Genomic DNA, 17,147 nt, shown 5'->3' with positions numbered 1-17,147 from the left:
ATGAGGATGGCTTTTTCAGCTCTTCCTTAATGCAATTTGCTACCAGACATGGTGGTAAGTAGAATATAGATTAAAATAATCTTTATTTTGTTCCTTTGGCACATACAAGCTGGGAGTCTGTAGAGTCCTGTAAAAATACTCATATTCTGTCTCTTCTGCTGTTTTTTTTATAAAGTAAGGTATGAATTCAAAGTTGTGTCTTCTGCTATTTGATAAGCATGGAGAAATATCTGACTTAATCATCTTTTCTTCTTTGTTGTCTATTTTTGCAGAGTAACTGTGATAGTCTTGACTAAATGGTTAGCATAGTTACTAAGGCTGAAAAGCATTATGTTGAATAAAAGTATTACTGTCTAGGATGGTGTGCAGTAGCTCTTGCTAATTGTCTTTGCACAGCTACTACTTGCTTTTCTCATTCCTTTCCTCCCTTAGTAGCTAGTGGCTGCTTTTAAGGTCCCCTGCCTTTAGAGGAGGGCAAGCAGAAGGCTGTCAGGGGTGGTAGCATCACTATTTGCCATGGGGTAGTGATGGTGAATTGGTTTTCCTCTGATACACAGCGAGATCTGTCGTGCCAATGCATGGAGATGTCTGCTCCCTAGACAACAGTTAGCCCAATTAGTGTCTCCTTCATACACTGGAGCTGTTTATCAGATGAATTCTGAAGTGCTTGAGCACATTAAAGATCATCAGCCTTGGTATAAGCAGGAGATGGGGAACACGATACAGAATTCCAGAAACAACAAATTGTTTCTTTTTTTTTGTTTTAAGAAGAACACAGCATTTCCTTTTCAGACTGAAACTGCTTATGAAATTTATCTGTATTTTTAGCAGTAGCCCAGATTCAGGAAGGGACAGAACAAGGGAAAATGGTTGGGTTTTTTTAGAGCTCATTCTTTTTCTACACACGGATTTCTTCTACAAGAAATCAGCAGATTTCTTATTGGTCTGACTTGCTTCTGGAATGAAAATACTCAGTGGTAGCAGGACAGGAACCTGAGAGGGACTGCTTGGTTTTGAATGTCTGATTTTGATGAGTTCCTCAAAGTAATTTGAGGGTTAAAAGCAGCCTATCTTTGGAAGTGTTTTTTGATGTTTTCTTTCTTAGCAGTCTACAAATAATCTTTCTTCTTCAGGAAGAATACGTATTTTTGGGACAAATTAACTCAGTTAAATGCAGCAAGAACATTTTTGTATACTACGTGTTTTTCCCAGTGTTGGCCAGGAATGTCTTTTCTTCCCAATAGAAAATGCATTTTTAAGTTTTGCTTGAATTATTTAATTTCTCCTCTGGGAGAATCCACCTTTCAGTGGCTGCTTTGCCCTGAACATGTTGTCATTTCTGCTTTTTGCTTGCAGACGCAGCAGGGAAAGCACAGCCATGGCTTCAGGCTGGGCACACAGCACTTGGATGCCAGGGCTGCAAGCCTCTTGCAAATGCCACTTTGCAAGAGAAACAAGTAAAATCAATAGGAACATTCCCAGTAGGCAACTTGAAAGCCAGAGGGAATGTGATTTCACTACTCTGCGAAGAATAATTTTTTTTTGGGTGGGGGGGCAGGGGGTGGAGGGAAGAGTGGGGTAAAATCTTGCCCATGAAACTTTCATTTGTGCCTTTTTTGCTTTGTCTTGATCTGGAATAAATTACTCTCCCCTCATTTGGAAACAGAAGATTTTTATTCATGGAGAACGTTTTAATTATTTATTTTCTATATTGTTTTTCTCCCCTTTTTATATTTTATTTTGGTTTCTATTTACTTTTGCGTTGTCTGTTATAGGTAATTCTGGGGGTGTTCAGACAGGGGAAGGAAGGTTAGCCAAGTTTAATACTAATTAATCACATTTAAAGTGGGTGTAATGGAGATCTTATCAGAAAAGTTGCTTTGTTGGTCATTTGCATTGCAATCTACACATCTTCACCTTTAGTTTATTTGATTAAAGAAGTAAAGGGGTAGTGGAAAATTGTATATTCAAGTGGAAATTTATTTTAAGATATGATGCATTCTGGAAATGATTTCTTCCACTTGTTTTTGCAGCCAGTACAAGGCTTTGACTATGCCAAGCAACATTTAGGTCAGCAGGGAGCTGAAGATGAAGTTTTACCAGTAACTCAGGAGACTGTCGTACTTCCACTTCCAGTCAGAGATGCCCCTGCCTCCCAGGAGAGAGAAATTACTCAGGATGGAAGCACCATTAAAACAGCCCAATCCAATGAAACAAGGAAAAGGTATGGAGTTGTGTGTTTTTGCTGAGGGGTTAATGGGTTACATGTTGCCACTACTTAGGGAAAATTGAAAGGTTTGGTACCCAAGCACTATGTGTGGCAGATTCCTCCATGACATATTCTTGGTGTAACATTAGTATGTACTGGATGTGCAAGTTTGCTGTAAAATGAAAGATAAAATGAAGTCTCCACAGATTGTAGGTGAGTAGAGGAATTAAATGGGAAGTGTCTGTCTTGTGCATGCTGGCCTAAAATAAACATTGAATCTGGAGCATGAACACCAGTCATTCCTCAAATATAGTCACAGAAGCCTTGTCTTTTGCTTTAAGCTTCTTTAGAATTACTGACGGACTGCATCAGTCCATCAGTTGAAGAGCAAACACTAAATATCCACGGATTTACATCAGTAAAGCAAGATCTCTGGGTTCGAAGTATCTATAGCAGGACAAAACTTTGGAGTGTGTAAGAATAGACTAGATGACATCAGTTTCTAAAGTGAAGTTTCTCAGGTTTACAATCTCTTCAAATTAAGTCTTTAGGGTTGATCACACGTTAGAAGCTCTCCCTCCAGGAACCCATCTAATACTTGATGTATTCCACCATGTAGTCAACTTATACCTCTGCCTGAATTTCTTTAAGGTCTTCCAATGGCAGAATCATTACAGCTTCATCGAGGGATCTGTACTTCACTGCCATTAGGAACTGTTATGTAAGGTCTACCCTGAATCTTCCTCGGAGAAAATGAAAGATCACCATTATACTGGCTGCAGTTCCTGGTGCTGTGCTCTCACAGATAAACCTTTGCAGAAAATGTTCTTTAAAATGTTTTTCAACCTCTCCAGAGCCATTTTGAAACACACACTCACAAGTAAACCTGTCCTATAATAGTCTTAAAAAAAAGCGATTAGGAACTTGACCTCAGTCCTTCAAATGGGTGTAGGATCCCCCCCCCTCCCCCCCTATTTTATCTGCTCATTTTTTAAGCAAATGTTGATTAGCAATCTTGAATCAGGAAGAATCAGGAATTCACTGGGAAAGTTACTCTCTTTACAAAAGCAAACAGAACCTGTAATGCTTCTGTGTGCCTTTGTTAGCAAATTGTTGTTCAGAGTTACTTTTACCTCCTTCAGGGTGATTGAGTAAGTGAGAACATGTAGAAATGCAGTCTCTTTTCATTCCTGAGTTGTGTCTGGGGATGGAACTTAATGATTGTTTAAGATGAAGAAATATTTCTTGACCTTTATGTATTTGCTCTTTCATTCTGGTTACTTTGCAGTCTGGAAAGGTCAATTTAAATCAAACTGCCATGAAGTGGCTGGTAACTGATCAGAATATCTTCTCGTATTATTGCTGAAGGAAGCTTCAGAGATAATAAGTACAATGATTGCTTTAAAAAGAGGAATATTTAGCTTACTGGCAGCAGAAATAATTGTGCAAGCTATCTATACTTTGTTTCTTTTCCTTGTTCCCAAGTAGATCAGCTTTTCTTCAGGTACTGGTCTGTCCCTGGAATAACTTATATACTGGGACTCTTCATTAGCAGGGACAAGGAGATCTACAGGGGTGAAATTCTTTTTAAGAAAATTTATTCTCAGTAGAACTTCACAAGATAATCCCCAAGCTGAGCTGATGCATTGTGTGTGCTGAGTTCCCCTGAAGTCATGGAGCTGGGAAAAACCATTGTCAATCGCCTTTCCTCTCAGGCTATCCTCAAAAGGGAGTCTCTAGGAAGTATTTCCTCATACTTGTACCTTCCCATTCTGACTACAGTAAATGTTCTTTACTTACATGGATAGGGCAGCCAGAAGAAGAGGAAGACGAATGTTTCAATATGGCAGTGATGGGTTGATCTTCATGGAAGTTTTGTTTTGATACCATTTTGTGGATATAAAGCTATTTTGACAGCAATACAATTGGTTGGATTTCTCTCTCTAAACAAAAGTCCTTGTGAGTGGTTTTTAACTTAGATGCAGCCTGTTTAAATTATCCTTTCACCAGCCATGACGATCTAGAGTGTAGATAGGTGCATGTGTAACTATGCAAGCCCATAGATCGCAAGTTTCACCTCTAGGAACAATTTGACATCATGCATTGATTTGGAGTAGCACCAAATCTGGCCTATTTTTCTTGACTTGTGCATTAAGACTGAGTCATCTGCCCACCCCCAAAAGAAGAGAACTTGAGGTACACTGCATGTTCTGAGGGTTGCTCCTTGCTGAGAGCCAGTGTTGATGGGAGCTGCTGTACCCTCCCTCCTCAGCCAGTGTGGGGCAGTTTTAGTGTAAGGAGATGCAATGCCTGCACAAAGAGAACATTTTCTTCAGAGTTTCAGCAGATAATGGTGCTGGTTAAACTGCGTTAAGTGGAAATAGATAAAAAGGAGATAAGGGAATTAGTGAATTTTGCATTGTGGATGAGAAAATAGCTGTGTGCCGTTGCAGGCTAAATAACAAATTATTTCAGCTGTATTTATAAAAGCAGGAGTCTTGTTCGTTTTAGCTGTGTAAAGACAGAGAATTAAAAACAGGGAGTTCTGTCCTCTGCAGTGCTGCTTCTGTCATTGTGGGGGTTGTGCATGAGAAGTGCCTGCTTTCAGTGTTGCTTAACATGCCTATCAGCCCTGAACTAACTGAGGAGCAGTGCTCTCCTACCATCAGTCTGTTCCTGTTTTTTCCGTGTTTGTGCATGCCGTTTTTATTCTCTACTGTTTCGGTACAAAATCGGACCTGAAAACTCAGTGGTGCAAACTGTGCAGATGAAATAACCTTGAAACGAGGTTTGTGAAGAAGAACTTACAGCCTCCCTTGTTGCTATGGTTACTTGCAGCCGGTCCCCGAGCCAGAACGGCTCCATCATCAGCAATGAGTCGGGAAAGCCCAGCTCCAGCCGGAGCTCCCCGCAGAAAGTCGTGGCACCGCAGAAAGTGACAAAGGACGAAGGCAGGAAAAGAAACGGTGAGAAGCATTTACTGCTGGTGAAAGCTGCTCGCAGTTGCCCTGTCGTTGTACCCACAGCAGCACTGAATGTATCACAGCCATCTTCCTGTACCTTTAGCTGTCCTTCAGGCAGGTTTTCTTTTGGGCAGCCCCTTGCTGCTTATGGTTATTCATTGCTTTCACACGAAGCAGTATGCTGTTCTTATGCATGGGCCTTTGCAAGTTTTCTTTTTTCTTATTTATCTTTAAACCAGCAAACTAATGTGGATGCAGTGATGCCTAGTAGGTGGACTGGGTTTATGGTTCTTTTTTTTTTTTTTTTCTATATAGGCCATTCATTTAAATTACTTCTCTGATTACGATTAATTAAATAGGTAGAAATGAATTTGAAAGGTATGAGACGTTCAGAGCTTTAACTTCTGTCTCTGATTCTCCACATCATAGCTTTTTTGTTGCTAGCACTTTAAGCTGGCTTTTCCTGATGCTCTTAGAATGCTACGCTGGATGTTTTCTGCAAGCCCTTGGTTGGTGGTGGTGATTTGTGACCTGGGATGTATCAGGAACGTTTGCTGAGAGCTGGGTCCATTCCCCTTTATTCCTTGCTTTTCTTCTGTCAGTCTTTCTGTTTATTTCTCCTGAGTTACGACTTTGCTTCCATAGCTGTATTTTCCACATGAATAGAAAACACTGGGCTTGAACCAATCGATCACTTCCCCTTAAAGGGAAGGAATTAAATTGGATTTGGCCTCATTAGTTTCTGTCAGTAACAGAAATTAATTCTTCTTTGTTAAAAACGTATGTGTGGAAGTGAGGACTCAGGTAAAGAAAAAAATCTTAGTGTCTCCTTTCTCCACTAAGTCACCTGAGCAGCCTCTGTGGAGTTCCCTAATGGCAGTCCTGGTGTGACATTATGCTGTCTATTCATCGTTGCATCTTAATCATACAGAAGCGTTATGCAAAGAAATACTTTGCTGCCTTAGCAGAAATACAGTGCATTATGGTGGCAGATACACAGCATCAGAGATGGCCTTTGTTCTGTGCAGGAAAATCATACTGCTTTTTATAAGTGACCTCGTTTCTTTCTATACATCTATCACAGAGCACTGCATCTTGTGGGAGCTGTATAATTGATGTAAATATAGTATTCTCTTTTCCAGTCAGCTATAATGAGATTCACACAGGTTTACAAATTCACACAAAGAAGTTGTTCATTTTCTTTCATTAGTGTGTCTGTTACTTGCAGTGCTTTTTTCTAATAGACACGTGACTGTACTCCAGTCCTGTAACAACATGTTTTGTTTTGTTAGCTTTAAAATCCTCCAAGAAAACTGGTGAGAGCATGAAGTTTCTTGTTAAAAATTTGACGAGCACCTCTAGCATCCTGGGCTGTAGCACATTTCTATCTACAATGTAACACTTGTTTATTAAAGAAACATTTCCATGTCATATGTGGCAATCCCAATCCTTTATTTCAAATATTCATTTCATTTTAGCTTCAAATTTATTTGACAGCAATAACTATGTACTTTTCAATTTCTGCTAACTAATAACTGCTTTCTTTCTTGATTATTTTACCTTCTGTCTTCTCTCTTCCATAAAACAAGGTCTGAATGATGATGGTTTTTTACTGTGTTTAAGGTCTTCCTTGTTTGGAGCAGCAAAGGAGCTAAATAATTTCTAGTACCATAAGGGAAACCATCCATACTCCGTTTATACTGGGGATCCTTGCCGTTTGTTCCTACCACATGCTGATAGCAAGATCTGGAACTCTAATGGCTGAATGAAAGAGAAGGATTTACCTCTTTAGAAAGCAATGGTGCAGAGTATATTATGTGTCTATTATATACAAAATGGGAGAAACAAGCTGTTGCCATGTGGTTATTCTGGCTTTGAAGGAACCTGTGCATGAAACACTCTATGTGCAGGGACCCCAGCTACTTCAAGAGGGACTTCATTTCTGTGGCCTTAGGTGGTTTTGTGGTCAGCTGGTGGTTTCCACGAGAAGGTATAGAGAGGGGTAAGCATGGTTTCCTGGGGAAGAGATGGAAATTTTCTTGCTGGAAGCATAACTGTATAAGAGAATTCCCCAATACAACCCTTTTAGAACCATTCCTAAGAAGGAAGATTAGGTCATGGAAAAGGAAATGGCCTTACCAGAATTACAGAACTGGCCTCATGTTTATTCTCATATGCATGTGCAGATGTGTTTTTGGCTTTTGAGTTTTCATACCAAATGCCTATTGAAGTAGGAACTGAAAAACAAAAATCAAAGCAGCTTTTGCTTTCTGTCACTGAGCTATGCTTTGTTCCCCAGTACTATAATTTCAAATGCTGTTGTCATCTCTGGCATGTTGTTCTTTTTGGAAGGAAATGTCTATATCCAGTGTCATTAGCATCAGTAGAATATTTTGGCTGTTTTTCCTTCCAGTTTAAGAAAGAAGCTGTTTTTGTCTTATTTGTTTGTCTAAACCTGCTCTAGTCTGGTTGTACGCTGCCACCTCTAATACACATGTCAGCAAAAGAAGCTGAATATTTTCTTCTTTGAAAAGTAGAATCTTAAAACTGGAATGAATCTCTTGATGGTCACGTGTTTGATGTGGGGACTCCATGTTAGAATGGCTCATTAGTTGCCATAGTTACAGACCAATTTTAGATTCTATTTCTTGCTGACATTTAGTTACACAGAAAAATGACAGCACTGGATGTTACCTCAGTGCATAAACTCTGTATGGTTTGTATCAAAATTGGCTCCAAATGCAGTGTGTCAGGGCTGAGAGGGAGCAATGTGAAACCACTGTAGGCTGACAGGCTTGTCTTAAGCACCTGGACTCCTTGGCTGAGCCTTAGTTTTAAAGAAAATGAGAATAAACTACCTGTTTATATTACAATAGTGATACATTTTGGTGAGATAATTGTATTTTTCTTTGTTTTTATTGCAAAACATGTATTAATGTTTTAATGAAAAGTTTTGCATCTGAAAGATAATGGGTTGTGCTTTCTTTGGGCATTTAGACTGAAAACCTGTTTTAAACAGTGCTTAATTGCACATGATAAAGGACTGTGAAGTGAATGAATTGGTCAACAGTGTTGCTGTCAGTTTGGCATTTTCTGAGACCTACTCAAAAGGGAGCATGGATGAGAACAACAGAAAGTCAGCACTTTCAGCTGCTATTTTATCAAGGTCTAACATTCAGCAAATGGCGGAATCCACATATGCTTAAAGAATTATAGCAGCCTACAGTAAAATCTTTCCTGTTTCTAGCTCCTCACAAAATCAATCCAGCAAAAGTTACACAGGCCATTTTGTCCAGACTTTGAGTGCTTGACCTTGCAACCTTGCAACCTTGGGCACCTTTGGGTGGGTGTGAATCCTGGTTGGTTTTGGGGGGGACAAAAAAGGGGAATGAAAAAGCATGTGAAGGAGATGGAAGGATATTGTTTTCCTGCAGTTCTTGATGAAGCGTGTGGTTCCGTTCCTTTTGAGTTGAGTAGTCATGTAGCTGAGTCCAGGTTTGTACATCAGCCTAAAAAGGCACAGATCGTATGAATATTCATGAAGAGTTGAACTTCCTTGTGTAAGAAACCTTCCATTCCTGCTTCATGGAATGCCACCTGGAACACTTCTCATCTTCCAAGCAATTTGGATGTTGTCTTTAAAAACAGTTCTAACTTTTCAGAAGTAGTTCAGTCAAAGGTCTCACTCCTTTTAATATACCAGAAGCTTTTTGTAAGACTACATAGTTTTTTCTTGCCAGGCAGAAGCTGTTATAATTTTTAATTTCTTTTCCCATCTATTCTTTGTAGCTCATCTGATTGAGATCTCTGAAAATCAGGTGTCTGTGGGAACAAAGTAGTGGGGAGGAAAACTTGGCTGTATTATTAACTTAGCGAAAATCAAAGGAATTTTTGGCTGTAACTGCACCAAGCTATGATACAGTGCTTCCTTTATTCTACTGAAGTGTGGGCCACATTTTTCACGCTGTGTGATGTAGCTCAGTGACAGAGCCAGCTTTTCAGAATTTCTGAGCAGTTGTCTGCAGTGACTCAAGTTGAAATCAAATATGTTAACAGCAAACGAATCCAGTAGCAGTGATGTAGCAGCTTGCTCTGACATAGGGATACCTTGGGGATCTGACAGATTCTAGGAAACATCCTGTGCTGGATGGAAAGGGTTTCATCTTGCCAGTTTTTGGACCTTTAATGTTGGCTTTCTAATGTAATGTAATATAACCAAGCTCTCTGGTAACTCTAGAGGGTCACAGCTGATTGGGATGGATCTATCTTCTCTCAAGGTTCTTGTCTTTCTATTTTCAGAATTAGAGCAGCCAAGGCAACTACACTAGAGCATATGCACCAATTGGAATTTAAATGATTCCCTTTCACAATGTCTCTGCCTTTGAAAGGCTGACAAATCTGAGTCTTTGGAATAATTTGTCGTGCAGATAGAGTCTGTTCTTTTCATCCTTCATTGCCTTATCATGAAGCATCTGCTCCATTTACACAAGTGTTGTTTGGGATCTTAATCTAACTCTTCATCTCCTCTCAATAGAAGACTAGACTTTTCTGGAATAATTTCTTGATGTTCATGGGAGGGGGAAAGAATTAACAACATTCACTTGTACAGCTGAAATTCCTCATTTTGGCAACAGTTGCTGTTCTCCTTGAGCCTCCTGGAAGTTTTATGCATTGATTCTTCAAAAAAATCCCCATAGGTTTTGGGTTGTGTGACACATTTCCCCTTACTTTTTCCATGCCTTTCTCTGGCTTTTTTTTTTTAGTTTGTTTTAATTACAGAGCATGCTACAACCCTGGTAGCATCCTACTAGTGACACAAAACCTTTGTTTCTTCAGATGTAGTCAATACTGTTTCCTGCTGCTTTCTGCGTTTGTATTTTGGGCAAAGAAAAATAGCTTTCCCGTGCTGCTAATGAATGTGCCTGTTGTAACAGACCTCTGAATGAACTGGGATCGGCAGGTGGCTGTGCAATTGAACATTTCTTAATTCAAGTTTGCCTTCCCTCCGGATTGAGCTTTACTTTGCACTTAATTGAATCTGACAGCGTTTTTCATCCAAGGAATGATGTGCGTAGATGCTCATGCCATCTGACTCTTTTACTATATGCCAGCACTGAAGAAAGCAAATGCATAGTTTTATTCTCCATATGGAAAACTGCTTCTGCAGAGCTTAAAGTTCAGAGAGCACTACTTTGTTTTAGAATAGTCTTCTGATGTAAGTGTTCATGCCTCCCTTAACTGACTTATTTGTATTGTCATCAACATTGTCAATTAAATAATTATTTTAGTTATTAAGTATGCTTTCCATGGTATTATAGAAAAGCCAGCCAAGTAATGAGTCTGATGGGTTCTGTACAAACATTATGAAGCACACCACAAAAGAATTTGAAATTTAAATAAGTAGGACAAATTTGGTTGGAGGTGAAAACATAACTACAGAAGAAGAAACTCTTGTTGCTGTTTGTAGGGTCAAAGTAGATTGACAGAAGCTGAACAAAGCAAGCAGCAAATGGAAGAGTAGACATCCTGTGTATATTGTTTCATAGAAGAGCTGCAAATGCCAGTTCAGAATACTCAAAACACCTGCTCAGGTAATTCCCATTTCAGGATCCCTGCCAAATCCCAGGATTGCAACAGCTAAAACACACGGCCTGGCATTTAGCAGACCTTTCATGTTAGGAAATTAATGTCCAAGAGAAATGATTTTTTTTTCTCTCGGAAAATTTAATATTAATATTGTTTATGAAAGGTTTAGAATTGTATTGTCTGACTGCTGGGTATGTATTGGAAATGAGGTGTATATATGTTCACAAGAATGTACTCTGTTATACTGCAGTATCTTACAGAGAAGAACTTCAATCTGGAATAGGTTCAGAACTACTTTAGGAAGCTTGTCTATACTCCTTCAGAAACATACGTTTCTTTACTGCTAAAAACTCTGGTTCTTATCATTGTGGAGATAGTCAGTTGACATATAGAATAATTTAGAGTTTCCATCTTTTTGCCCCAAATTGAAACATTTACTCTAAAATGAAATTTCCCTGCTACTAATGTAGTTTTCATGAAGTGGCCCGGGCTTCTGTTTGAAATACTCCAATGCATACTTATTCCTAATGAGGTAGCTTTTCAGATCCATGACATCGTTCTCTTTGTTAAACTTAAGATTTTCATTTAATATACTCTGTTTGTTTTCTTATTATTTTAAGCTGCTCCATTTCTCAGAGAATTGCTTGCATGTTGTATGTATGGTCATGATGTTCACATTTGCTTTATACATAGTAAATTTTATGGCTTCACTGAAAGACCTAAAGAAAGGCAGATATATATGCTATAATTTTACCAAGTCCACAAGTAAAGATTTTGGAAAGGGAAGGAAAAACAACCTACAGGGAGAGAAAGGTAAGACAAGAAATGTTGTGAATCCTTAGGATGGAAATCTTACAGTGACATAAGCAATATCTTTTTTTCTTATATAAGTTGATAAATAAATTAACAGCAGGATATCCTGCATCCAACTTTTTCAAAGGTGCAGAGCCAGTTTCTCAGCTGCTCCTCCACCACTGGATCATCAGTGGTATGAGTGGGTAGCACCACCTGCTGGCATTGCCTTCTGGAAACTGTGTAGAGTTGCTCTGAAAGGTGTGACTAGAATGCCTAAAACAGCATTAATCTAGCAAATATTGTATGCTAGTAGCCAGTGATATGGAGATAAACCTCCAGTCATGGCCAAAAACCCAGGGCCACAATGATCTTCATTGCGATTCCTCAACCTGACTAAATGATCGCTTTGGATAAATCTTACTGTACTTCAGTCAAAGAAAGATAAAGTAGGGTAAATTCAATCTTGACGAATTTCATAGCACAAAATATCTAGTGCCAGATGTTTCAAAGAAGGTAAATTACTCTTAAGTAGGTGATGAAATAGGTGTTTTTTTCCACTGAACTTTTTGAGTCTTGCAATGTCTGCGTGCACACATCACAAGCAAGAGTTGGAGGAGCAATGAAGCCACAGAAATGCTTGTATGCATCTGTTTAAGAAAAGAAATTAAAAGCATTGCTCTAATTACATATTGCTAATTATAATAAGCAAGTGCGCTAATTATAATAAGCAAGGGAGCAAGAACACCTGGGTGGTTTCCTAAAATTTCCTGTGATTATCCAGCTCACCTAGCTGAGGCACTGAGGGGGCTGGACTTACCTTGGCAGGAGTGCATTGCAGGAGCAAACACTCATAGACTTTCTCTTCTCTGTGAGCTTCCTTTGGCTGATTTGTTAAAGTTAAGGGGTGGCTGTAGTTCAATCCTGTCAAACACTTGCTGTGATTTCTCTCTGAAAGAGACTGATAGGAGCAAGTATAAAATTCCCACAGCATTTGCTTATGCTTCCTGCCAATCTAGACTGTAGCAACACGCCAGTAACTGCAGATCACAGGTTCTTTATTGCTCTTTGGTGAAAAACAGTCAATTGAAAAAATACTTTTACATTGTACATACCATCTAGTGAACAAATGCTAAGCTAAGGTGGAACATGCTTCCAATTTCCAGTTCTGCTTGATTATTATTTCAGTGCAAATTATATTATACTGGATGCAGGAGATCTACTCAGAAATGAGAAGGCTGACATGTTCCTTCTGCATTCATTCACCACATCAGAAAGAGCTGTCTTAACTTACTAAAGATTAGCTACCTTTATTATTATTATTGTATCTTAGAACAGGATGAACTCTGATTTGGTAAACATGCAAGCTTCTGTTTCTGGAAAGAGGGCTGAAGTGACAAGCCATGAATTGGTAGCTAGCCATGTTCTGAAGGTGCCTGACAATCACAGCTGGCTCTTGGCAAGCTAAGTCCTTGTGAAAAGTTGGGGTGCAACCAGCTGCACTTCTTGGTGCTTTCAGTGTGAAGTAGGATACACAGACGATGCTTGAAAAGAGTCAGATTTTGTAAGTTGATGCTTAACCATATTTTGTGGCATGCCAGGTTCAGGCAAACACAGAGACAGTAGCAAAGGAGAACTGGTTACACAGCTTCTTGGCACTTGAACCACAGGTGGGATGCTATCCAAGCTCCCCTGAATTATTGGGTGAGACCACCTTTGCTCATGTAGGCTACAATTAAGATAGCCATCTCCTCTATTAAAAGTAGCCCTGCCACCAATGAGATAGCTTGTTTAGGTAGCATGGAAGTCCTTGTAGTGAATTACAGGAAAAAAGAACTGCATTGGGTAACTTATGTGATAACTGAGCGTATTCAAAATACTCAGTGGGATGAATGTGTGTGCTTTCCTTTTATAATCATTGTGATGTAAATGCTTTCCTGTTGAGGTGCTATCTGTGATAGGCGCTTAGCTCACTATTCATCATATTTTGCCTCTATGAAATCTTGACAGCATGGTTGTCAGTGGGAGCCTGGCAGTTAATTTCAGCTGGGTTTTTGGTATGCTTGCTTCTGCAAGCATTCAGACTCAAGACTTTGAACAACCCTGGGAGGGACAGGAGGATTTGAGGCAGGCTAAAGTCTCTCTGTGGTATTTGGACAGTTTCATGAAGCCGGAGGGACAATATTTAATGACACAGTGATTTAACCCATGTAGTTCTCAAAAGCTTAAGTAGTGTCAGCTCCAGTCTACTCTGAATGCACAGAAAGATAATAAGCTTACTCTCTGGGTTCATATTTTATTACTACTGTCAAGTTTTTTTTTTTAAACTGAAACCATTGGCTGTCTTAACTGCTGAGCTTATACAAGTCCATTGTAATTTTTGCAGTGATTAAATATTAAAATAGAGTGTATTTTTCAGAGGAAATAAATATAGAGCAGACCACTTTGTTCTTTAGCAGAGGATCTCTTCTCCTGTCGCTTAGGATATGGAGCAAGCATTCTTCCCTTTAATAGCACAATTATTAAAATATGTTTGCAAGAATCCCTTCGTAGAATCTATGCTTGTGTTTTAGAGTCAATCTCTTATTCCAAAAGGAAGGTAAAGTTAGGTTTAAGATTCAACAGCTGACAAGGTAGCGCAGCTTTGCAAACAATATTTGGAGAGGAAGGAGCCTGATTGTAGGTGAAAGTTATCTTAAAATGAAGATGCTTTGCTGTGTGCTTTAAGTTTAAAGGTTTCCAAGTCTCCTCCTGTCTCGACAAACTCTGATGGCTTAACTTCACAGCCACTAGAGGTACTTCTTTGCAAAGTAAATAAAAGAGTCCTTGGATGCTCTTAGTTTCTTCAGCATGTTTTAACATGTAAAATTAATGTTTTCATTTTGAAGGACGGCATTTTTAAAATTAATAGCTTTAGCTAAAATCAGTAGATTTTGAGAACGTTGTGCTTTTATGTTGTAAGGCACTGAAAAATAAATGTCTGTTTAGATGAGGAGTAGCTACAGGTACCTTAGCACACAAAAGCTTATGTGTGTGTGGATGTAATATCTTTTTCCATGTGAAGTGTAAGAAAACATACTGTGTGTTTAGTTGCCATTTTCATAGCATTTTCTTTGCTATTCTTCTTCTCATTTTCCTTTCAACTTATTAGCGCATATTGGAAACCAGTTTTTTGGGGGAATGCTATATTATCCTTGGAATGCAGAATGTTATCTATAATCTAAAGGGATTTTTTTCCCAGTGTGAAAGTCTCCCAGACCTGCTCTTGAAGTGCACATTATTAATCCTAAGCGTGCACTCATTGAATTTTACCTTTAACATGCAGTAAAAATATCTCTTTATGCTGAATGTTTGATGTGCTTTAGTACCCATCAGTGATGAAGAGGAAGGAGGCATTCTCTTTGATAACATTGCCAAATCTGCCATTGACCCCTTTGACACCTCTTCTGGATCTGTACAGCTGATAGCTATCAAACCTGTGGCACTGCCTGCTGTTCATGCTGCATCAGATAGAAGTCAGGAATCGGCCATCATTAATGGAGAGGTAAGGACCATCTGATAATGTCTGCAGCTATTTCCTTGGCTCAATCCGAAGACCAAAAACTCAGTTTATTTTAGGTTTTTATGTCTGACAGAGGCCCAGAACAAATTTCTGAGGTAACTGTACAAGAGCCTGTGTATGACATCTCACCAAAATACTTCCCCAGCCATCAGCGATGACTTATTTCTGGTTCTGTTTAGCCAGAGGTGATGGTTCAGTACTTCCTGGACCCTACAGCAATTTTCATTAATGAGTTCTCCCCAACATTCCCAGATCCAAGTACTGCTTTGGGTCGCAGCAACTGACTAACATAATCAGTGTTTTTCTTCGGTGGGTGTATCTGAGTCACTGTTTAGATGGTACATAGATTTTAGGCTAAAATTATTTAACCATCTGCCAAGCCATAAAAAATGCAGCAACTCTGTTCACTTGCAGTTCCTCGCTGCTTACAGATGGCATGGTGTGGTACAGAAAGCACTCTGTAAAATGACACGTGAAGTGCATCAAACACTCTGTAAGAGTACTGTTTGAAAGCAGTCAGTCCAGTGCCGTCCTTTAAACATCTTCTTGCCTTTCAGGTGAACAAGGCTTTGAAGCAGAAATCTGATATAGAACATTATCGCAACAAGCTGCGTTTGAAAGCCAAGAGGAAGGGGTACTATGATTTCCCACAGGTTGACAGCAACAAGGGTCTGACAGACAGAAAAAGGATGTATGAGAAAAACCAGAAAGAAATTGACCACATTTTGGATCCTGATCCAGATGTATCATCTCCGTTTGCTGAGCCTAAGAACAGGTGAGACTTTTTATGTGCAGTTCTTCCTCTGGGAAGAAATTTGCTGTCCAGGGGTTTTAAGGAATCAGAAGGTCCTTTCTTAAGGAGGCAACTGTTTGCTGATCAAATCCCTCCTACTTCATGAAGAAAATCGATATAGCCCGTGATTATTTGTGAAGGCATGTAATCTGATAAAACTGGTGTGTGATTAAAAAGAAGTAAATAGAAAGGCAAAGAAATACGGGAAGGGACTATTCCAAGTTTTTTGTTTTTTTTTTAATCATTTTCCAAGTAAATAGAAAAAGCAGTATAATTTTTCTTTGGAAATATGAAGAGTAGACTTAAGCCAGAAAGTCAGCATTTCAATTATTTTCCAAAGTTCAGTGATGTTATTATTTTGGCATCATCTTTATCTGAATGTAACTATTGCAGTAAGCATAAGGCATTGCAGCTGCTACATTGCCCACGTATTCAGTAAATCCTGCAGGAATATCTGCAAGAATGTGTGTATACCTTCTTGTTTCCTAAGCAGAGACAATCATAATTAATTCAGATCAATTACCTTTAACATGAAGCTAGCACGTTGTGTAACTATAGTGTAGTTTGATTAACACTATGTTGTCTTTTGAAAATGACATACCGATATTATTTGTCTCCTTGTTTTAGAAATGAGAGGACAAGGTAAGTGCTAACTCTGCCTGAGTAGGTGGATGGACCTGCTCTGATGCTGGGTGCTCCCTGATACACAATTTGACACATTCAGAGGAGGAGATGACACCAGTCCTAGCCAGTGTAGCCCAAGAGAGAGAAAACGCAGGTTTCAGTTTCCTCCTTCTTAGGGCTGATGAAGATGTAAGAGGGGAAGACTTATTAAAGAGTACATTTGCCATTACTCCTCCTATCATGAAGGCTCTGATTCTTGATGTAAATGGGGACTAGTAGTAGTTGATCTGCAAGAGGAAATTGAAGTACATTTCCTCAGGAAATGGTACTTTTGCCTTGAGGTACGGTCTGGCATCCTATCTCCTAGAAAGTAAAGACTAAAGCTGTCCTATGAAAAACAGTATTCTTAGATGAAGAAGGCTGTAATGGTAATTATAAAAGCAGAGTTGATCCAGAATATGAGCAACAGCTGCAATCAGGTGTACTTCTGTAGGCCTAGAGTTAAATGGCAGCCCTCAATGGACTGTGTCACCATGTTATTCAGTGCAATGAAGAATAAAGATGTTCATTTAGCTGTGTTTTACATCCTTGCTGGAGGGCCTAGGACATCAATTTCTT

The 17,147-nt window shown here is 39.2% G+C and overlaps 1 protein-coding gene across 13 annotated transcripts in view; it reads left to right on the top strand.

The window, feature by feature from the left end:
- The window catches only part of KIAA1549L (KIAA1549 like), a 99,731-nt gene that overhangs the window by 53,177 nt on the left and 29,407 nt on the right, over positions 1–17,147 (top strand). For all 13 annotated transcript variants that reach the window (XR_001555377.3, XM_085549903.1, XM_085549901.1 and 10 more), the window contains 4 exons: positions 2,034–2,224; positions 5,048–5,175; positions 14,916–15,094; positions 15,670–15,887. Coding sequence is in view for 12 of the 13 variants with exons in the window: in XM_085549903.1 (XP_085406029.1) it covers positions 2,034–2,224; positions 5,048–5,175; positions 14,916–15,094; positions 15,670–15,887 (716 nt within the window). In the remaining variant the exon portion in view is untranslated. The remainder of the gene's footprint in view (positions 1–2,033; positions 2,225–5,047; positions 5,176–14,915; positions 15,095–15,669; positions 15,888–17,147) is intronic.

The sequence above is a fragment of the Coturnix japonica genome, chromosome 5 (genome assembly GCF_054131305.1).
Source record: "Coturnix japonica strain WE chromosome 5, WE-NBRP24, whole genome shotgun sequence".
NCBI classification, from domain to species: Eukaryota; Metazoa; Chordata; class Aves; order Galliformes; family Phasianidae; genus Coturnix; species Coturnix japonica.
Note: the sequence above shows the minus strand (reverse complement) of the source record. Positions and strands in the feature narration are given on the sequence as shown.